At 41.7% G+C, this 23602-nt stretch overlaps 1 protein-coding gene across 9 annotated transcripts in view; it reads right to left on the bottom strand.

The window, feature by feature from the left end:
- Positions 1–464: 464 nt before the first annotated feature.
- Positions 465–23602, bottom strand: part of DDHD1 (DDHD domain containing 1) — an 84796-nt gene continuing 61658 nt past the window's right edge. For 4 of the 9 annotated variants that reach the window (XM_051822194.2, XM_008269666.4, XM_008269665.4 and 1 more), the window contains 7 exons: positions 22682–22944; positions 20145–20220; positions 15102–15251; positions 12416–12668; positions 11270–11461; positions 8371–8454; positions 465–3107 (listed from right to left, as the gene is read on the bottom strand). In XM_051822194.2, the coding sequence (XP_051678154.2) occupies positions 2926–3107; positions 8371–8454; positions 11270–11461; positions 12416–12668; positions 15102–15251; positions 20145–20220; positions 22682–22944 (1200 nt within the window). In that variant the 3' untranslated portion in view covers positions 465–2925. The remainder of the gene's footprint in view (positions 3108–8370; positions 8455–11269; positions 11462–12415; positions 12669–15101; positions 15252–20144; positions 20221–22681; positions 22945–23602) is intronic. The other 5 variants (XM_051822195.2, XM_002718251.5, XM_070053651.1 and 2 more) reach the window with 2 other exon arrangements.

Here is a 23602-nt window from a genome sequence, read left to right as displayed (position 1 = left end):
ATATTCTGCCGCCACACTTACCTCTCTTCCTTCCATCGACTCTCTGGGGGTGCAGAGCTGGGGCTCGCATGCTTCAGGTCCCACCAAGGAAACACAGAGGCTGACGCCTGTTTACAGGTCTCTGCCCGAGGCCCTCAGCATATTTCAACAAGCTAACAGGCACGGTTTAATACAAAGAAGTAGAATGCAGGATTCCTAAGCCTAGCTTCATTTGTAAAGGAGCAGTTACTGGAAAACTCAATATATCCTGCAATTATGTTCTATAATACAGTAACACTGGGGTTATAATATAAGCAAAATCACTGCTGAAAATAAAGTTATAAATTGTCAAAGAGCCCTAGCAAGGCAATTTTAAAGGAAAAAAAAAGCAAGATTCAATCTAAAATATTCTTAACTCCTTATTCTAACCTTAGTTGAATGACCTGATTAGTATTTAACAGAATCATCATACCATGTACACAAAATAGAGAATAAAATTTTAATGGTATCAAAAACAGAACTTTTTTGGGCCAATTTAGTACTTGCTGGAATAGAGTTGCAAAATGTTACTCAGTAACTGACTTAGCTTCTAAATCAAGCCAGAATTACACATATTCTGTATATTCCTTGAGTATATACAAGAACATCTCATGATAACATGCAGAGACATGGAAACAAGAATACCACAAAACCCCAAATCGTCATCTCCACTGATGAAATACTGAATGGAAAAGAGAATACCTCTCCAGGAGTCTGGAACATCTACTTTGAAAAGGGGGTTTTGGATGTTGCTCTTTCCAAAAATTCAAATAAACTCCATGTGTTTAAATTTGATTTTTTTCAGTATGAACAAAGGAAGAAGACATTCCAATGGGTATAGGAACACATAAAAAAAAAAAAAAAAGGTACCGAACTCAAAGCTCTGACAGTTTTCACTCTTCTCGGGTGGAAAGGGTCCTTTACGTTCCAGTGGAAAAGAATGAATCCCGTGAGGCTTCAGCATCTGTGTCTGATACCACCGCCAGCAACCAACACTCAGGACCTTTTAAAGAGTCGTGACAGGAGTTTAATTTTCCTGAGAACCAAATTAGAGCTACAAAACAACGGGCTACGAAAATGACCTGAGTTCATAGGAATCTCAAAGTCTGAGAAAGATTGCTTCAGCTTTGCTCACCAAAGGCCTTTTATAGCAAACGTCTCCTCGTGACTCATGCACACGCTCATGGAGCCTTGGGATTATCTTTTTTTTAACACTAAGAAGTGGTTTCTGTTGTGCAAATGCAATGGGAGGCCCAAAGAGCTGACAGTACTGATGGGGCTGGGGAAAGCCTACGTGCGCCCGGGCCACGGCTTATCTTACAGGGAAAGGAGTGGGTGAGGCGCACAGCTGACAATGCGGCCCCGCTCTGACAGGGGTCACCTGGGAGCCAAGACGTTCCCTGCAAGGTAGGTAAGGGCAGCACCTTTCGGGGAACCCAGAGGGTGTCACAGAAGCAATCCTCTCCAGAGGGTGAGAGCCTCAGAGAACACAGATGGGAACACGTCGGCTTGTCGGCCGCTTCTTCCAAACAGAAACTGCGACGTGCTATTACTGCCTGCCAATCACTAAGGGGGTCACACACGAACTATTAGTCACCGCATAGCGTGTCAAAGAACACAACCTGGCCTCAGCCTGAGCACACGTGGACTTGCCCTGTGAGCGAATGCAAGGCACTTGGAGGGTCTGGGTGCCTTGGTGTGCTAGCGTGGACTACAAGAATCCACTCACTCACCTCGAGGAGCCACCACACAGAACTGAGTGCACACCTCTTAAAGGCTCTGAGCTCCTCAGATGAAAAGCACTGTGCAAGCCTTTGAGGAAAACCCTGCTGGCGCCCAGAGTCCTGAGGTGCTGTGCCTTGTGCCTGTTTTCTTAAACACATCAAAAATAAAATGTTACTGGCACTCCGATCTTTCGTACGTGCTGAATGTTTGGCACACGGATGTTTAGAATTTGAAATAGTGTCACAGTCTCTACTCCAAAAGGATTTATTAATTTTCTAACAAAGTTAATGAGATGTACCCAATATGGAGTACTCTGTGTCAAGTTGAGAAACGCTTTAGCATCCTCTGAGGTACATGTGAAAAACTAATATTTAAAGGAAAGGTAATTGAACTAGTATTATTTATGTGAAACTACAACTTTTTAATGGAAAAAAAATCCTGAAAGTATGCCACAGTGCCTATATATTCATCTGAAGAGTACAAGGATGGAGTTCTGAGAAGAAAGGATCTTAAACATTATAGAAAATAAATGTGGCTCTTAATTTATGCTCAAAGGAAACATTAAAAAATGTAATGTTTCATATATTTAAATCAAGCAGTTAGTCAGAGGTAATAAATTATAAATACAGTAGTTCAAATATTGTTTCTTTTTAAGTATTAGTCTTCTTTAAACAAGTTAAATTGAAAACATTTTAAATCTGTTATTTTTTTTTTAAGGAATTGTGGAAATGCAAGCTTTCATAGAAATCTAAACAATGATACCACTTGTAATCTTTACATAGAATACACTAGACCTTGGCCATTTTAGATTTCTAGCAGATTTTGGTTAGGACATTAGATTCAATCCATCAATATGCCTTCGTGTTTGGGCAAAGTCAGATTGTGATTTGTGACGTTCACATGCAGTTGACCCAAGCTTTCTTCTTTTCCAGGTTTTGTGTGATCACTCTGCAGGAGGTTCTGTCAGATTCATAATCGAAATGATGCAAACTATAAATAACTTCTTCAGGACGGGAAACATTTTTTTAAAAAAATAAAATAAAGTGCTTTTAAACTCAAATATTTCTTGCCCCTAAATAAAACTGAAACAACTCAGTCCTGAAATCTCCTTATCTTGACACATACCAGTTGAACAGAAAAAAAAAAAAAATCAGTTTTGGGCCATGAATGTCCTTCAAGAGTTCAGATTGGATCTAAACTGGGTTTTGCATCATTGTCGTGCTCATGTTTGTACATGAAGGTTAAGAGAAAGAGAGCGACATCCAGGGATGACCAGTAGGCAGTATGCGACGTGACAGCTGACCAGTAGCGGCTCTCGACGAGGCCTTCTCGGAGCTCAAAATCAATCCTGTGATCCAACTCCACTAGAAAGAAAAGAAGTTAACCAATGAGTAAAGATTACAATGAGATAAGTTCTATACACTTATTAGAGTTGAGAGTAATAATTTAGCTAATAGATGATTCTGTAACTGCCTTGCCTTGCCTTTCCTTTCCTTTTCTTTTTTTTTTTTTTTTAAGAAACTCTCCACTGTGATTTTATGGAAAAACATTCAAAGGAGCCTCCTCTGCACAGCATTCTGCATGTTCAAGCCAATATGGGACAGAAAAATTCACTTGTATCACTGAATATTTTTGGAGCAAAACAAACAAAAAAACCAAAAAAACCCCCAAAAAACCAAACTGGGCTCAAGTCTTGGCATGACCATTTCTCTTTGTGGCTAGTCTGTTAAATAAGGAAAATGCCTCCCCTGAAGAATTAGGGGCAGGCTTGCATGCAACAGTGCCCATGGGAGCAGAGCAGACCCCTCGATGGCTCCTTACAGAGGAAAGCCCTGTTTGTCACAGGGTTCTGTGGGGGAACATGCTCATTTTTACAGTCCTAGAACGCCTTCTTCCACACTAAGCTCAATTCCTTATGGGCAGCTACCACATACCTAGTCCAGTGAGCACAGTCTAGCATGCCTGGAATGCCCAAGTTCGCATTCAACGTTTGCTCAACAAAAGAACCCACGGAGGGGCTGGAGACCTAACCTGGGAGAGTGGTAGGGATTCCTGGAGGGAAGGACTTTGTTCCAACAGTGCTTTCTTCACCAATTCAGTTAACTCTACGGTCTTCTGTAAAATGCTCAGAAAGTTCCTACGATATATGTATGAGAAAAATCACCTAAAAAATCAAGGCTGAGGCAGGGGTGGGGAATGTCCAGGCTGCGGGGAGTACAAAGCCTGTGAAATCATTCGATCTGGCTGTGCCAAGCCAACTGGTGGCGGGACTTGAAATTCAATACATCCACAGCAGGCTCATGTTTAAGTTGGTAATTTTGAGAGGCCTGTGAATGATGTTCCAAATATCCAAATGGCCTCTGGCAGAAGAAAGGTTCCCTAATTCTGCTGTAAGTGAATTTTAATGGACTAACAAATCCTTAGAGAGGAGCACTTAGAAAAATGGCACTTTGATCTTCAGGAGCTCCTTTAACACGGTCAGTGGTCCACACAGCATTCTGAAGGAGCCTCTCCCACAAACTAAATAAGGGCACCCCGCTCACCACCCATCAGACACCGAGAGTCTGCTCTGCTGAGAGCACCAAAGGGTGTGAAACGTAAAAGCCGACAAGAACTAACAAGGCTGGGGCAGGGGCGGCTTTTGCTGTACACTAGGGATCTGGTGATCACACATGGGAATCTTGTGACTCTGGGGGTGGCACTTTTTTTTTTTTTTTTTATTTTGATAGGCAGAGTGGACAGTGAGAGAGAGAGACAGAGAGAAAGGTCTTCCTTTTGCTGTTGGTTCACCCTCCAATGGCCGCCACAGCCTGCGCACCGCGCTGATCCAATGGCAGGAGCCAGGTACTTATCCTGGTCTCCCATGGGGTGCAGGGCCCAAGGACTTGGGCCATCCTCCACTGCACTCCCTGGCCATAGCAGAGAGCTGGCCTGGAAGAGGGGCAACCAGGACAGAATCCGGCGCCCCGAGCAGGACTAGAACCCGGTGTGCCAGTGCCGCAAGGCGGAGGATTAGCTTAGTGAGCCGCGGCGCCGGGGCGCAAGTATTTTTATTCACTTATGCTTTCCTGACAAGGAATGGTCGTTGATCCACCACACGCCTTTAGAGGCAGTTTATACACTTAGGAGTCTGAATACTAATGAGGCTGTAAAATGCTTGTAAAGTACATTAGACTTTTTATCAAGTCTTACAGTTGCAATTTTTCTCATTTAGGTTATAATAAACTAATCCACAGTGAGACAGAAGCAGCCAAAAATCCTATGTAGACCTGCAGGTGGAAACACCCTCATCTTTTATCTTTTGTACTTCACAGGGCATTTGTGTCAGATCTGCAAGTTCATCCTGGCACATGGATGGGAAGATGAAAATAGAAGAGGAAACTGGAATTCCCAAGCTTGATGAAGAAGTCAAATGAGACATTAGTCACAAAGGAAAGCGAGGGAAGCAGAAGGGCTAGGAAACGCGTCTATTGATATTGGTGAGGACCGTCAAGTGATATTCTAAGGACTCACTTCCCAGTGCCACTGCATAGCGTCTTCCTAGGCCAACAGAGTTAGACAGTGAGACAGACAGACAGACAGACAGGTCTTCCTTCTTCACCCCCCAAATGGCCGGTATGACCGGCGCTGCACTGATCTGAAGCCAGGAGCCAGGTGTTTCCTCTTGGTCTCCCATGCGGGTGCAGAGGCCCCAGCACTTGGGCCATCCTCCACTGCCTTCCAGGGCCACAGCAGAGAGCTGGACTGGAAGAGGAGCAACCGGGACTAGAATCCACGCCCATATGGGATGCCGGTGCCGCAGGCGGAGGATTAGCCAAGTGAGCCACGATGCCGGCCCCCTGAAATTTTTCTTTTTTAAGGTTTATTTTTATTTGAAAGGTACAGTTACAGAGAAAGAGAGCGGGAAAGACGAGAGGTCTTCTACCCACTGGTGTACTCCCCAAATGGCTAACAGTTGGGGCTGTGCCTCGCCAAAGCCAGGAGCTTCCTCCAGGTCTCCCACATGAGTGCAGGGGCCCAAGGACTTGGACCATCTTCCACTGCTTTCCCAGGTGATAGCAGAGAGCTGGGTCAGACACGGAGCAGCCGGGTCTCGAACTTGTGCTCGTTTGGAATGCTGGCAGGCAGAGGCTTAACCTTCTATGCCACAGCACCGATCCAGAAACATTATGTTTATAGAGTTCTTGTTGGCAACTATACAGTTCACATGCTTAAGTGTTAGACATGCAGGGATATTTATAATTTGTGAATTGCTGTAATTGCAATTATATTTAACAATAGCCTCCAACTATCCTTTACTCTAAAAAGGATAAGGTGTTGGCACATGGCACAGCTGGTTAAGCCACTGTGTACAGTGCCGGAATCCCTTACTGGAGTGCCAGTTTGAGTCCTGGCTGTTTGTGCTTCTATTCCAGTCCTAAGCTGGTGTGCCTGGGAAAGTGGCAGAAGATGGCTCAGGTACTGGGTTCCTGCCAGCTATGTGTGAGACCCAGATGAAGTTCCTCACTCCTTGCTTTGGTCTGGCCCACATCTGGCTGTTTTGGCCATTTGGGGAGTGAACCATTGGATGGAAGATCTCTGTCTTTCAAATAAACAAATCTTCCTTTTTTTTCTTTTTTTTTTTTAATAACAAAACCACTGAATTCCATTTTATGATCAATTATCATGTGAAAAAAATTTTTCCAAAATTTATTCTGAAATACGCTCCAGTTCTCAACATCTGACAATACAAAGAGCTCCATGAAATGGCCAGATCTGCTGGAATGTGTATTCAGAACTACTCCCTCTCCCCCATCCTGTTTTTCTCAGGGGAACTAACTTAGAGCTCTCCACGTGGCACGCATTTTACACCTCGCAGTTTGGCTCGTGGAGCTGCTCCTCCCTGCGTGTCCAGACACCGGCTCTCCCACAAAGCCTTCTACGGCGCCTCCAGGTGGGAGCAATTTCTCATTCCGCAGAGCAGGGGCCCGAGGCCTTGCACCTGCACCTCCACGTGTGGCTCATCCGTGCTACCACATCCTACACTGATTTACGCAGCCCTCTGCCTTCCCTGCCAGGATGGAAGCCTCTGCAAGAGTTTCCATTCCAGCTCTCAGCATCTTTATGGGCAGAACTATGGCGCGCGTCATCCTGGTATCTTGGCTCATGGTAAACATTTATAAATATCTGCCGAATGAAGACAGAAGCCACACAAATACCCCCAGCAAATCTGCTGTACTTATGAGGAACGGTTTAATTGCATAGGTGAATTGGGTTGGCGCTAAGATTATCAGGGCCACTTGATTGCTGGACAAATGTGTGAGTGATTAATTTTCCTTCCCTAAACTCAAAATGGAAAAAGCTTAAATCAAGTTATTTTTTATAGAAGTGACTGCTATTCCCTTGCGGAAGTTGACTGTAGAACTGATCGGCTGTTACATGGGCAGAGTCCAGAGAGAGTACTTATATTAAGACCATTTTGTGGGGAGAATTCATGGAATTAGATCAACATCAACTGATGCTATGAAGCCAAAAGCCAGCTCGTTAAATAAAAAAACATGGTTTTAGAACATAAATCAAGTAATACAAGAAAATTTTTGAAAACTGAAAATATATAAACCAGCAACAAAAATATAAATTTAAGTGTGGTTAAAATAGCCAAAGGAGGGGGGAACACCACGCTTTTTACCAAAGACAGAATCCACAAATCCAGTATTTTTTTTAAAAAGACAAGAAAAGCTGTGAATGAGAAGTTAGTCATAAAAATAACTTAAAAATGCTAAGATTAATTCTTAGTAATACATTTAGAATATGCTGAAAATTGGGGCCAGCACTGTGGTATAGAGGGTAAAGCCGCCACCTACAGTGCCAGCATCCCGTATGGGTGCCAGTTTAAGACCCGGCTGCTCCACTTCTGATCCAGCTCTCTGCTATGACCTGGGAAAGCAGTGGAAGATGGCCCAAGTCCTTGGGTCCCTGCACCTATGTTGGAGACCAGAAGAAACTCCTGGCTTCTGGCTTTGGATCGGCTCAGGTTTGGCCACTGCGGTCATTTGGGGAGTGAACCAGTGGATGGAAGATCTCTCTTTCTCTCTCTGCCTCTACCTGTCTGTAACTCTGCCTTTCAAATAAGTAAATAATTAAAAAAAAATGCTGAAAATGAAGAGAATGACAACATCACTTGCATTCAGTAATACTATTTTCAAAGTGAATCTGCCCCCTAAATTACATGGCATGGCTACGCTGAGCTAGGTTTTGGCTAAGGCACAGGTGTCTTCAGTAACGGTGAATGATCAAGCTCTCTGCACCATGAACTTCCTTGTATCAAAGGGATTACATGAAAACAAGAGTGATCCTCTCTGAAATCTGTGAAGGAGGAAAATGGCCCTGATGCTTTTCTCCCCTCTCTGAAAGGGTCCTACTTTGAAGGCGGGTACAGGAATATTTTAGCATATTAAGTAGCTAAGCAACACTTAGGTTTCAGGAACACTGTAATCTAAGACTGGAAAATACACATAAAATAGTCTGCAGTGGTGATACTGAAGCTGATCTCATCAAAGAACCAATGCAACGTTTCAATGAGCAGAAGAAGGCTAAGTAAACCATTTTCATGGTGTTCTGAGTGGCTATTCCTGACATATACCATACCGAGGGTATTATCTTTATTCTGCATTACATTTTCCGGAAAAAGAAGTTGTGGGAGATAAAAGAACGATTCTTGAAGTCTGAAATCTGTGGAAAGAAAACACGATATGCTGTAAAGGGTTGGCTCATGGTGAGAAACGGCCTTCAATGAGTGACACAGCGGCCGAAAGAACACTATTTCCAATTAAGCTGATTCAGCCCAGCACACACAAAGAAACACACATTGGTTTCTGCCACGAGCTCTTCCACGGGAAATGGAAGCATAGTTAACTTTGAAATATAACATATGCTTTGTTAACACCCAAATATCCCTCAAATTTATAGCTCATTTAGGTTGTAACCAATAGGCAAAACAGTGCTCAAAGAAAGCTTTTTTTTTCTTTTCATTAATGTTACAAACACAGGAGGACACAGAAATGAAACAGGAAATCCCTGAAAAGAAGTCTAGCTGTTTCAAAAGAAACGGAGTATAGCTCTGCGAGGTGCTTCAGATGTCTGAACAGACAACACCTGCTCTGGAAAGAAACTCGGACTGCTCATGAACTCAAAGGCCATGTCCATCTCATCTCAGCAAGATTCAAAGACACAGCTTCAACGTGCAGGCTGACCCAAGAACAGAGGCAATCAATGTGAGTAGGAAGAAGAAAGACAGCCAGGATGACCTCAGCACAATGACCAAATTCCAGAAGATTGCAGGAGGGAAAGTTTGAATAATCTGCAAGATATAGCCAAGACAGCAATTATAAGAAACTTGTCTAAGTCAGGATTACACAGAAGAGCATATTACTTAGCAAGTTAAAGAATCTGTATGGCAAGTCCTGGGGATTTGATTTAAAAGGAAGAAATCTATTTGAGCAGTAGTACAATTTTAGTCGTTAGTATTTATATCTAGAGATGAGTATATGTAACTAAGGCTAACAAGGAACTCAGATTTGGTTGAGCATATATTGACAAGGAATCTACCATTAGGACTAGAAAGAATTTATATGCAAGAATGACAGAATATGTATGCATTTTGTTAAAACCACCAAAACATCCTGCTGTGATACAACTAAGCACTGCGGTCCACTGACCTCTGTGAGGTTTCTCTGGATAGCCGCCTCCCCTCAGACTCTAGGGGCATGTTCTCACCACTCCTTTTCTGGGGCTCATCTCCTATTCTGATCCTCTTGCTCCCTCACTCATCCTAATGTTTCCTAGTATCACTTCATTACAAAGAACTCTGCTTTTTACCTGTCATCCTACAAAATTCTGTGAACTTAATTTTTCTCTGATTTTATAGTTTTGACATTGACATGTCACAAATTTTTGTATTTTCACAATTTCACGTTTGATACTAAGTAATAGAGAAAAGTTAGTGGTAGTACAGGAGGTCTTACAGAAAAACTAAAATATACATTTAACATGAATACCAAAGTCTAAAAAGAATTCTCCGGGCAATGTTCAAAAGACATGTAATTATAAAATTTTCAGTACAAGAGTGTGGCAGACTAAATTACATTAAAAGTGCTATTGACCCAAACAGGAATGTCCAACTCCAGAGGTAATTCACCCTGGAATGGGGGGCGGGTACTGTGGAGGTCTTGAGCACTGCACTTACTTGCACTCACCTTCCTACCTCCTAGGAGAGCACGTTTTAAGGATGACAACGGGCGCTGGTCATTTTAAAATTCAGGGCAGCAGACACAGAGAACCATGCGAGGTATAATGGCAATGAAACTTTACATTTTTTTAGAGAAAGAAAGCAAAGTTCTCTTTTTGCAGTAGCTAGTTTCAGAATCTATACTTCCTTATAGACATTAATGGAAAAGTAAGACATCACTTATTTTTCTAACTCTTTTGTAAAATAAAATAATGTCTAAATGTGGATCTCTGGAAGTATATATTAAGCATCTTAGTGTTTCACAACTATTCAACTTTTACCCCTTTTATGTTCACTGAGAAAACTTAAAGCTCCACTCTAATGCTAAGGCCAACATAACCATTCATTTTTCATTCACTCATTTCTTGAATACTGCCTTCACACTCGACAGCCGTGATGGGGCTGGAACCCACATAGTGACTTCAGTACAAAGGCTAAGCTCTGACAGTCCTATAATTAGATTGGATGAAGGGAACTATGGAATTAGCAACAGAATGGTTTTGGCACAGCAGTCTTAAAAAAGTCTCAAGACCAGACACAGCGTAGATCTGAAGCAGTTACAGGAATCTTAAAAAAGTCAGAGAAGATCACACGAACAGAGATCTACTTTATAAGAAACAGGGGACACTTACTCCAGAGCCTTGTTTCACGCTTGGTATTCAAGACTCTGGTGTCACAAGGCCCTGATATTAGTGTTCTGAATATTAACTTCTCAGTGCAGAAAATAAAGCTGTATTTACCTGGACACCATTCTTAAAAATGTAAAAAAACATGCTTTTTCTTTAAAAGGTGATTTAGATTTGATTTAGACCTCAGAGTTGATGGCTAGTGTTTTTTTTTGGACAGGCAGAGTTAGACAGAGAGAGAGAGAGAGAGAGAGAGAGAGAGAGAAAGGTCTTCCTTTTCTGTTGGTTCACTCCCAAATGGCCACTACGGCTGGCACGCTGCGCCGACCCGAAGCCAGGAGCCAGGTGCTTCCTCCTGGTCTCCCATGCGGGTGCAGAGCCCAAGCACTTAGGCCATCTTCTACTGCCTTCCCGGGCCACAGCAGAGAGCTGGACTGGAAGAGGAGCAACCGGGACAGAATCCAGTGCCCCGACCGGGACTAGAACCCAGAGTGCCGGCGCCTGCAGGCACTGCAGGCAGAGGATTAGCCTAGTGAGCCGCGGCGCCGGCCTATGGCTAGTGTTAAAATTTTAAACATTTCTGCTCAACTCAAGTTGTAAAAAGACACAATATAAACTTAAGGAAAAAACTAACATGCAGAATCCAGAAAGCCAGAGCTGCTCTGTGGCAGGGTCTGTGTTGCCACAGTGGTTGTAGATGGTGAGGCAGCTGACTTCTTCTCGTCTTCTACGGAGTCCTTTGAGGTCTCGGAGGCTTGCGATGTAGATGAACGTCCAAATCTTGAGAAGAGCATTCCGCCAAGTCCCTTTCCAATGCTAGCAGCCCCTGTATTCCACACAACAGGCCAGTCATTGTGTTGGCACACCACACACCACACTGAAGAGCACCACCCACCATTACAGCCAGCTGGCAGAGGGACCAGGCCCTGGTCATGTTTTTCCAGGGTGGGAATCTAAGAAAACTATAATTCATACTGTAGGTTTCTAAATAAAAATGGTAAAATTTGTGAAAACTTCATGAGTATAGCTTATAGGAATACACAACAAAGGGAAACAAAATTCCATTTCACTCATGAGATCAGTCATTGCCCATTGAACCATGCCATTGACATGGGTATATTTATTATTATGGGTATGCTTACTACTGAAATGAAGTGGTTATGTTATAAAAGGCTACCAATAAACTGAGTATGACAAAGTGAAGTATCAAGTAAGCACAGTAGATAAAGCTTCTGTAGAGTGCCATCTTGTGGCATTTCATATTAAAGCAATTTGTAACAGCAACAAATTCAACTGGCATAAAATTGGGTTTCAGGACTAAAGCAAACACTGGGCAAACGCTGTAGCTCATTCAAAGGGAAATTAAATATACATGCTTCCCCCGAGAAGCTTGCACTCTGAGAGACTTCTAGACCAGATCAGAGAACACGACGGTGCACACCCAGAGAGGGGGAAGCACAGCGTCAACCCCCACGCGATCTGCTCAGCTCTCCCCGTAAGCGCCAGGTCCGAGAGGAAAGCGACTGGGAACTTAGAAGGATGCTTTTCTGGTCCACCCAACTATCTCATAGGCTGAAACTACAGGATCCGATAAGATCAGAGTGCTGTAGAGGCTACAGTCCTCAAATACGAACAGTGAGAGTAGTGGTTAATACAGACATGGGGATTATGTAAGTGTTGCAAGTTTTGTAACACAGTGATTATTTCTAGGTCCCCCAGATTGAATGTCTGCATAAAAAATGATTATATTCACAGATAAGGAATATTTGTAATAAGTTACCTAATATGCTTGCTTTGCCTATGTTCGTTATAGATTCTCCATAGTGTCGGCGGGACAAGACTGGTGAGGTCACAGGGCTTGGGATGGCAGAAATGCCTTCAGTCTCTGAAACTGAGGTAGATTCTTTGGCTGGGTTGAGAAAGCTTGGCTTCATGTGCTCGTAAGGTAGAGGGTTTGAAGTATTGTACCAGTGGATCTGGACAGGTGAAATGTTGCTGTAGTGTTTTAGTATTAATGGTTCTAATCGATAAGCCTTTATTAAAAAAATTTGAAGAAACACAACAGTAAACAAGAATGCTTGAATTTTAGTAAACGGTTCTTATTCTACTGTATGATAAATAGACCCTAAGGAATTAAAAAATACAATGAATCAATGAATATTTCAAACATGTATTTCTGCTTGTTCAGTGTTAATATGTGGTTGGTCTAATCCCAAATCCCAAATCAGCAATGAGACTATGACAAAAAAAAAAAAAAAAAAAAGAGAGAGAGAAAAACAAGAGGAGTTAATTTAGGCTAATAGTGTCCATTAACCAGTTTTGCATAGAAATGGAGTAATTCTTACTATGTTTTCATATCATCTAATAATTAGATTAATGTTAGTCTCAACAAAATACCGGATGGTAATCTGGAACACCAGTAAGTAAGTATTTTAAGTATTCTAGGAGTTCTTCTTAAACTATTTCTAATAGGTTTTCAAGCAGATTAATGTAACAGCACAACTTCAGTGCCACCTAAGATCGTTCACCTAGTGTGAGGCACGGAGGATACAGAAACAAGGCCACGTTGCATCAGAATCCCCCAAGTCCATACTCTGGCCTCTGTCACTTACTAAGTGCATAATGCCTGTAGGACACAAGGTTTCAGGGCCTCGGCTCCCTGAGCTGTAGGAAGGAGGTAACCCTTCCTCCCTTACAGGGATATGAAGAATAATGTTTGTGAAAACCGTGTAGCACAGTTTTGACATACATTATTTAAAGAAAATCCTAGAGGCAGGTGTGTGGTGTAGCTGTTTAGATGCTGCTTGGGTTGCCTGCATTGACTGGAGGCTGTGGGTCAAGTCCTGCCTCTGCTCCTGATTCCGACTTCCTAATGTGAAACCTGGGAGGCAGCAGGTGACGGCTCAAGTACTTGGATTCTTGCAGCCCGCACAGGAGACCAGGATTGAATTCCTAGCTCCTGGCTTCCGTCTGGCCCAGCATAGGCTGTTGGGCCATCTGGGAAGTGAATCAGAAGATGGGAGACTTCTGTCTTCTAATTTTTTTTTAAAAAGTCACAGAAAAACAATAAAATGAATAAAAATGTACATCTTTATAATATTACAAAGTTTCATGTATACAAAGAATAGGGTTCAGAGTTCATTTATAAACTCAAGTTTGCTTGCAAGTTAGAAGAGAATGAGTAAAATGAATGTACATTAATGAAATGCTTTGAGTGTTTTCATACATATTTTACTTAACCCTACAACTCTATGAAGCAAAATACTACTTTCTACATCACAGAGTTTCAGAAGTAACTTGGTCAAGATTGCTTATTCTGTATTTGAATTTAACAGCATACTGCCAGTTCAGTTTATTTCTTAAATAAGGAAGATTTCCAAGAATTCTAGTGATGAGTCAATGTTGTATTTGCTTGCTAGTACTAAAGATCTTTTAAAAGACTTTATACAATTATGAAAACCTATCTTACAGAGACGAATGCTGTCTAACGTAGCTTGTATTAATATCTGTCATACCTCACTTTGTTCCCAAAAGGATTTAAGGAAGCATTTTTCTTGTCTAAAAATCTTTCTTAGCATTACACTGTTCACCTGGATGCAAGATCCCTGGAGTGCTTACGCAAAAAATTAAATAAAGCAATCCTTGCAGCACAAGCCTAATAGAGAATGGAAACAAGCCAAACTTTTTTTTTTTTAAACAATTCTACTGTGCTAAAATAAATGCTTTACCTTTTCATGTTTAATATTTAGCATTTGAATATTTTCACTTTAAGAGGTTTTAACAAACACATTTCATTACTGCAGTATGCTTTAGAGAAAAGTACTAAAAGCAGGATTTTAAAGATCTATGCTGCTAGGTTAATGGACAATTGGTTAAGAAGCCCAGTAGACTACTCTCTGTGTTGCATTAATTGTCTAGAAGTAATATTTTATATTATGTTCTTATATTACAAGTATAACATAGACAGATTTTCTCCCAACGTATTTTGTTTTTTAAAAAAGACTTATTTTACTTATTTTGAAAGGCAGAGTACCAGACAGAGTAAAGAGACAGACAGACACAGATATCTTCAATCTGCTGGTTTACCCCCAAAATGGCTGTAACAGCCAGGGGCTAAGTCAGGAGTCAGGAATTCATCTGGGTCTCCCATGTGGGTGGCAGAAACTCAAGTACTTGAACCACCATCTGCTGCCTCCCAGGTGTATTAGCAAGGAGCTGGATCAGAAGCAGAGCAGCATGGGTTTGAACCAGCATTTTGATTTGAGAAGCAGGTGTCACAGGTGGCAGCTTAATCTGCCATACCACAATGCTGGCCCATGGTATTTTATTTTGTGAGTGTTTTAAATATACAAACTTCACAGACATAATCAGATAAAAGAACTCTTTTCATGGTACCTTGCAAGGTTTCTCATATATTCCTTTAGGAACAATTGATTGAGGTAAATAAAGTCTCCATTGCAACTCACCACTGGATCTGTAGGATGAAAGATATTTAGTAACCGGTTACAAATCTCTCTAGGCAGAATATGGTCTTGACTTCCAGTGTTTCCTGGGCGGATGCCACGCAATGCCAAAAAAACTGCTAGTGGGGATCCCATGCAGAAGAAATTCTCAACCTAAAATGATGAAGTTAAAAATGGTTAAGTGTTATTGTTTTAAATTTTTAAACAGAATTACTTCAAATAACCTTAAAATACCAGTTATTTATTTGAAAGGCAGAGACAGAGACAAAAGATCTTCCTTCTACTGGTTCTTTGTCTGAATGCCTGCAGCAGCCAGGGCTAGGCCAGGCCAAAGCCAGGAGGCTGAGATTCAGTCTGGGACTCCCAGCCCTTGAGCCATCACCTGCTACTTCCCTGGCTGCGCATTAGCAGGAAACTGGATTGGAAGCACAGTAACTGGGCTTTGAACCAGGCACTTCGACAAGGCGTGTGGGCATCCCAAGCGGCGTCTGAATTGCTATGCCAATGCCTTCCTGAGTTGTTATTTTTCAATGGGATTTGGCCATAACTTATTAGATGATAAAATATAAACAACATCAACTTCAAGTGTGTTTGTCTTTTTTAAATGAGCTTTGTCAAGATGTTATCTGAATCACTTGGTAACTATATGCCTACTGTGAATTGTTTTAGAGATAAAAGACTAAGTTCCAGGAGAACATGAGTATCTTCACATTTAATGAAAGTTGAAAATGAAAAGAGAAAGAAGGGGGAAGGAAGTCATTTCCTTGCCTAAGGGATCCTGAACACTAATCAAAGATTTATATAACCATTTGTCCGTGTGAAGTGACAGCCTAGCTGCTGTGATGGACAGTGCGGGCCAGCAGGGACACTAAGGGAGAGCGTCCATGCACAGTTTACCACCCTGTGGGGCAGACAGAATAAAGCAAGTGCACAACAAAGAGAAAGACAGTGACGGAAGGAATAATCCGTTCCGGCTCTGAGGCGATTCCAGAGGGGACAGCATTCACCCAGAAAAGAAGAAAAGCATTTCCACAGCTGAGGCTGGGGCCGCGGGCTGGGAAGGAGGGCATTCCAGGCTGACTGCACCGTGTACACTGATGTACACACAGGAAAGACTACGGCAGGTTTCTGACAACAGAAAGAGTCTGAGATGGCGGAAAACCTGGGTGTGGGGAAAATGCAGCTAGGAATAGTGATATTCAGAATCTTAAGGTTTTGAATAAGAAAGTTACACTTAAATGAATCAAGAGACAATTCACAAGATTTCGGTCTGGCTGACTGGTCCATTAGCTGTCATAAGAAACTCTATGTAGGGCCGGTGCCGCGGCTCACTAGGCTAATCCTCCGCCTTGCAGCACCGGCACACCGGGTTCTAGTCCCGGTCGGGGCACCGGATTCTGTCCTGGTTGCCCCTCTTCCAGGCCAGCTCTCTGCTGTGGCCCGGGAGTGCAGTGGAGGATGGCCCAAGTCCTTGGGCCCTGCACCCCATGGGAGACCAGGAGAAGTACCTGGCTCCTGCCATCGGATCGGCGCGGTGCGCTGGTTGCAGCGTGCCAGCTGCGGCGGCCATTGGAGGGTGAACCAACGGCAAAGGAAGACCTTTCTCTCTCTCTCTCTCTCACTGTCCACTCCTGCCTGTCAAAAAAATAAAAATAAAAATAAAAATAAAAAATAAAAAAAAGAAACTATGTAAATCCTGTTTTGTTCATAGTAAGATTGAAGTATCTGTAACATGTAGGGGAAAATTTAGGGTATGAGACAGAAATGTCATCATCCAAATGTATGTGTTGTCATCATGGAAGTGACACACAGAACCAAAAGAATGAGTAAGCTTGCCTAACAGGTGTATGGAATGACAGGAGGGCTTCATATAAAACCCGGAGGAATGGCTGCACTTAATCAGCAAGTGGAGGAGGCAGGGCTACGAGAGGGAGCATGGAGAGAGAAAAAGAACCTGGATAACGTGCTGTCATAGAAGCTGAGGGAGGAGAGGGCTCCAGAGAAAATAGGGCGGCCAACAGACTGTGCACAGAATTTAACAACTTTCTCGTCTAGATCCATCCTGCCTCACTTGTCCCGTTCTGGTGAGTGGGATCCAAACTCACCCTTCTCTTTTACCCCCGACATCAGAAAGTCACTGTTTAACAGAGTCTGACACTTCACCTCATCACCTGTTACTTGGACTGTATTCTAACACCATCCTCGCATCCAATTTTATAGACTTTTACCACTGTCCCACCAAACTCTAGAAAGTTTCTTTTTTCTCAAAATAAAAAAAATATGTATTTTGAAATAGTACCTCTATGTTAAAGGTTTGAGAAAAGCACATTTTTAAAGGATTGTGTGACTTCAACATGCTTGATGGCTGAAGACTATTAAATTATGATGAAAACACTGAGGAAAGCAGAAAGGTTAGAAATGGGGGAAAGTTATGCAAATTCTTTCTGCTTGATTAAAGTGTGCACACACACACACACACTCCTAGTAAAATGCTTTATGTACTGATCAGGCACTTTGTTAATATTTGCTAAATTATTTTATTCTTGGAATAAACTTTATCCATGATGAGATTACAGCTTGACAGAAAAAAACCACAAAGGACTTAATAGTTGTCCAGTAAGAGTGATGCCTGCTTTAGTGATATTTATATCTAACTATTTTAAAGGTGAAACAGAGCTTGAGACATCTAGTTTAACCCTGTCATTCAGATGTGTAAATAAACAGGTGAATTCAGAAACATTAAATGATTTGGTTCATGTTACATAACAAGTTGCTGGCAAAGCCTCATGATCAGAATAAAAGTTTCCTATTCCCCTATTCTCCATACCAATGTTTGTCAATATACTTTTTTTTTTTTTTTTTTTTTGAGAGAGAGAGAAACAAAGGGAGAAGAGGAGAGGGAAAGAGAGAGACATACACAAATTTTCCTTCTGTTGGACCATTCTCTAAATAATGAAAACAGCCAGGGCAGGGCCAGGCCAAAGCCAGGAGCCTGGAACTCAATCTGGGTCTCCCACATAGGTGGCAGGCACCCAAGAAGTTGAGCTGTCAGCGGCTGCCTCTCAGGGTGTGCATGAGCTGGAACTGGGAGCACAGTGTGGATCTGAGTTCAGCCACTTCAGTACCAGATGTGGGCATCTTAATGGCTAGGCTAATGCCCACCACTAACACCTGCAGTCTGACAGTAAATCCATCTCCTGGTCAACAAGCACGAAGACTTCCACTCCCTTTAGAACCTTGGATTCCTAGGTATTAAACCCTGCATTCCTAAGCTTTAATTTAACAGTTCTATCAGGTATTCCTTTCTAAATTTCAGATGTTTACGTTTTTTTCTGAACAATTAAATGACAATTAACCCACCTATTAGATTATATGACTATGCATCAGAAGGCTACCTACTCATATTGTGTAAGTTCTAGTAATGAGATACTGAATTTCAAGACCCTTAATATACTTAGCGTATAACACTCAAGTCTCCAGTAGCAAATCCATAACAGAAAATAAAACTTTTTTTTTCTACCATATCAATTCTATAAATTTAGCATTGATTATACATAATAATGATGGTAGAGAGGATGCCAAGAACTATACTCCATTCGGCATCTTAAAATCTGTGGTAAATTCTTATGATGAAACAAACACATTTCAAGAAGGTGTAATAAAGTAGACTAGACAGGAGCATGCACTCAACAGGAAGTGAGTGCAGGGAACCTGGGGCATCCCCCACTTCCTGCTGAGAAGTCCCCTGGCTGGTCCTTTCCAGTCGCGGACACCGCGCTGCCCTCCTATGGCTTCCTGAACTCCAGCTCTGCTGCCAGCTGGTCCAGCTGGCACTCAAAACCCCTGACAGGCTTCCCATCGCCCATTTCCAACTATTCCTGCTCTCCCTCAGCCCCCCTGCCCCAAGTCCTGTGTATTTCAGCCGAATGGCTTTGCTCATCCTGCTCAAGACTAGCCCTGTCCACCTCCTGGGCTCTGCCACACACTTTCCATGGATTGAAATGGCAGCTCTCCAGCCCTGAGATCATCACTGATATTCTTCAACTTCTTTTTTCTCAGCACTGACAAAACACTTGATCACTAGGGTTTGTTAACTCCCAGCACTAAATATCTGTCTCTGTTTTTCTTCCTTGGTGCTTTCGGAGGCCCCATGAAGTTACTGTCCCTTCAGACCTGTGTTTATGCTGTTCTTTGACATGGAAAAGGATTTCTCCTTTCTGTCACTCAATGGCATCTAATTGACTAAGACCAGGTATGAATGTCCTTCCTTTGTAAACCTGTACAGACAAAATTACAGTCTCCCTCTTCTGTGAAGACGCCACTCTGCATGCTGCTAGTGGCATCAGCAGTCTGTGCATTAATATCCCCAGGGCTGGGGAACTGTCTTGTCCATTTTTTTTTCCCCTTGAAAAACCTAGAAACCAGCCATGCCTAACACACAATATATGTAATTAATATTCATTTAAAAGAACAATAATTAAACTTGAATTTGTCGCTCCCCGTCTTCGTGGGGGAACGACACAGGACCCTGCGCTGTTCTTTCGTCTGCTCGGCCCTCCCCGGGTTTGCTGCTGGTTCTTCCCGGGTTGGCTACTGTCCCTTCCACCTCCGTGGAAGGGCGGTTCCCCCTGGCCGCTTTCCCCACTTCCGCAGGGGAGCGGCACACCGCCGGCCGGCTCTCTCGGGGGCTGCACAGGTGTTCCCCTTAGATGTTCCCCTTAGATGTTCCCGGTGCATGCCGTCTCTCTCCTCCTTTATAGTCCTCCTCCACCAATCCCAACTCGGCTGCCCACACGCCGAGTACGCTGCTCTCCAATCAGGAGCAAGTCCTACAGTTTATTGGTTGAACTGGAGGCAGCTGTGCGGAAGCTGTTTACTTCTCTCCCAGCGCCATATTGTGGGAGAGCAGATGCATAGAGTAAGTCTTAATTCCAGTAACTCAGTCCAGTCCGGGCTGCTCCCCACAGAATTGAATTCTAAAGACATGCTTCAAATGATATTTAAAAAAACAGATAAATAACAGAAAGCTGATCCCTCCTTCCTTACCTTAAATCTTAAGGCAGGTGTTTGTGATACAGATGATGCCTTCAGTCCATGTAGCCGTTCTTCTATTTCCCTCAGCCTAGGAAGTGGTAGGAGATTACACACACACATCTTTATACATTTATATACACACACCTTTGTAGTTTGTATATACACACTTACTTATAGTTCCACAAATTAGACATTTACTAAAGTATAAAAAAAGCACACGATGACCCATTATGAATCCCTCACTCACTCCCTACCGGCAGTATTAATCAAATGTACCCGCCATTCCACAGGATGTCTGTAAAAACTTATAAAGCAATTTAAAAATCATCTGCACCCCTCACAAGTTCTGCTGTTAACAGCTTTTACTAACAAAAAAAAAAATCATTTATTTGAGAAGCAAAGAGAGCTCCCATCCGCTGGATTAATTCTGAAAGCTGGGAGCTGGGAACTTGAGGTCTCCTACGTGGGTTGGGAAAATCCTTGCAGCAGGAATCAAATCACTTGAGCCATCACTACTGCCTCACAGGGTCTGTGATAGCAGGAAGCTGGAGTCAGGAGCCGGGGATAGGAGTGGATCTCAGGCACTGGGAGGTGGAGCACAGGCTTATTAACTAAATGCCTACTTCTCTGTAAACAGCTTCTTTAAAAGAAAAAAAAAATCCCTTAGTAAAACGTGAAGCATATACCTTAAACATATATACAAACACAACAAATGCTTAATACAGTCTTGTCTGCTTTCTTTTCTTCTTAAAAATGTTTTTCTCTTTTCCATATTTAATAATGAATCATTGGGGCAGGCGCTGTGGTGTAGCAGGTAAAGCTGCTGCCTGCATTGCCGTGCCAGTTCGAGTCCCGGCTGCACCACTTCTGATCCTGCTCTCTGCGTGGCCTGGGAAAACAGTGGAGGATGGCCCAAGTCCTTGGGCCCCTGCACCCACATAGGAGACCCGGAGGAGGCTCCTAGCTCCTGGCTTTGGATCAGCACAGCTCTGGCTGTTGTGGCCTACTGGGGAGTGAACCAGCAGATGGAAGACCTCTCTCTCTGCCTCTCCTTCTCTCTCTGTATTATTCTGACTTTCAAAGAAATAAATAAATCTATTAAAAATGAATCATTTTATTGTTTCCTGATCAATTTTGACTTTTATAACAACTGTGTAACCATCCATCATACAAGGAACCAGTTTAACCCTTCTCTGTTGATGGACATTTGGGTTATTTCATATATTTCTCCTTACCATGTTCCATGTCTACTTACATCTAATAAACAATGGAAATAATTTTTTTTAATGCTACCATTCACTTTCTAAGAGTGTTTCTAAAAAAAAGTTTTACTGGGACATAGTGGGTAAATCCGTTGCTTGTAGCACCAGCATTCCATATGGGTGCCAGCTTGCATTCCGGCTGTTCCTCTTCCGATCTAGCTGTCTGCCATGGCCTGGGAAAGCAGAGGAAGATAGCCCAAGTACTGGGGCCCCTGCACCCACGTGGGAGACCCAGAGGAAGCTCCTGTTCCTGGCTTCAGATTGGCCCAACTTTGGCCATTACAGCCATTTGGGGAGTCAATGAGCAGATGGAAGATCTCTCTCTCTCCCTCGTTCTTTGCCCCCTACCCCTATAACTCTGCCTATCAAATAAATAAATAGATATATAAATATTAAAGAGCTGCTCTTAAAAACAAAGTTTTACTGGACTTACATGTGCTGCTCTACAGCTTACCAAACATGACATTTTTCCTTTAAAACTGTCAATTATCTTGATACTATATTTATTTATCTAGCCTATGGTTACTTAAGATTGTAAATGAAGTCCCTATATAACTTCTACAAGACTAAAACAAAACCAAGACTTCCTAATATTTAGTCAATTACTTTGGCTGTTTTTATATAACACAGTTATACTATCAAAAATAATGATTTTTTTCAGTGTTCTATCAGAACTGAGCAGATTAATTTATGTCATTAAAGGTCAAAGATAGGGCATGTTACAACTACAGATGAAGATGGGAATGTAGCAAAGAATTAAAAGATAGATTAGGAGGGTAAAAAATTATCAAATAATTATAAAAACTATTATTAAAATCTATGTTTATATTTGTGAACATACATATTTAAAATATGTTAAAGCTATGTGTTAAGAAAAACAAAGAGTTTTAAAATTATTTTCAGAAGAATAAAAGTAATAAAGAAGAGAACCACATCTAAAGATCAGTAAAGTAAAAACGATTACAAACTGGCAAGCATTTTCAATAAGGATTCTATGTAGTGACTCAGTTTGGAATAAGAGTTAGATTTCATTCCTAACAAATTGTGAAGAAAAGGTAAAGGAAAAAAAGGAGGATAACAAAGCGATTTATTTTATGTTTTAGGAAAACTCACATAATTAGCATGAAAATTAAGTCTCTAGCTTGATTGGGCATGTAATTTACTAATCTTCCTATCCTAAACAATGTGCTTTTTAGCATGAAAAGCTTTAAGGTTTTCATCTCCTCAGAGTTCCAGTCATTCAATTCCAAACACTTTAAACTCTTGGAGATGGTCAGGATATTTTACCGTCGTTTTGTTATGTACAGTTCATCAAGAAGATTTCTCTCTTCATAGCTCATCCATCGCTCATCAGGCAGCTCTTCTTCCTTCTGCAGCAACTGTTCATAAAGCCGAACTGGATTCCAGCCAGTCATTATATCGTAAGTGATTACACAGCCCAAGGAATGTGACACTATTGAGACTTTACCCCCTTTTTCTTCAAAGTCTGGATTCCGAGAACAGAAAAGGGAATATAATCGATTCAGCTCTTGCTGAAGGCCTTTAACTAGCTGTTTGAAATGAGAAAATATTATCATATTAGAGTTATCCTGAGTGCTGTAACTTTATTTCTATACTCAGATATATTAAGAAAGAAAAATGTTTATTATTTATCAAATATACCTACTTTATACCAAGATAAACTGAGATGTTTTAAAACCTTGTGCAAATGAAGTAAGGTATATATATGTATATACATATATATATATATATATTCTAGTTCATATCACTAAAAAATATAGGTTGGTATACCCACATGGATATTTCATATCCTTAAACCATGTAAATGAGCTAGCAATTTCACAGATTAAAAAATTTATATTCAGATTCCAGTAAGATTTCCAAAGATCCCTGGAAATTTCTTCATTACAACTTACTCATATACAATTCTAAATATTTGTACACAATGGCTTTCAGTCATAGTAAATTTTAGAAAAATATTATGAGTTCATGATAATATGTGTACTGTTATATATTATTACGCATTTAGATAGAGTAATGTAATGAAATTGCATAATGGGAGAAAAAGCCAATATTGATCTGACATTTCAAAATTGCCATTAAGTTAGTGACAAAGGTATGAATAAGCTGATTTCCATGGCTGTAAAGCAGGGATTCTTTTAAGTTCAGAGGTTGATAATGTGACTGGTATTAGTAACTTTTCTCTGT

The sequence above is a fragment of the Oryctolagus cuniculus genome, chromosome 12, assembly GCF_964237555.1.
Source record: "Oryctolagus cuniculus chromosome 12, mOryCun1.1, whole genome shotgun sequence".
Lineage (NCBI taxonomy): Eukaryota > Metazoa > Chordata > Mammalia > Lagomorpha > Leporidae > Oryctolagus > Oryctolagus cuniculus.
This window is presented reverse-complemented; position numbering and strand designations above follow the sequence as displayed.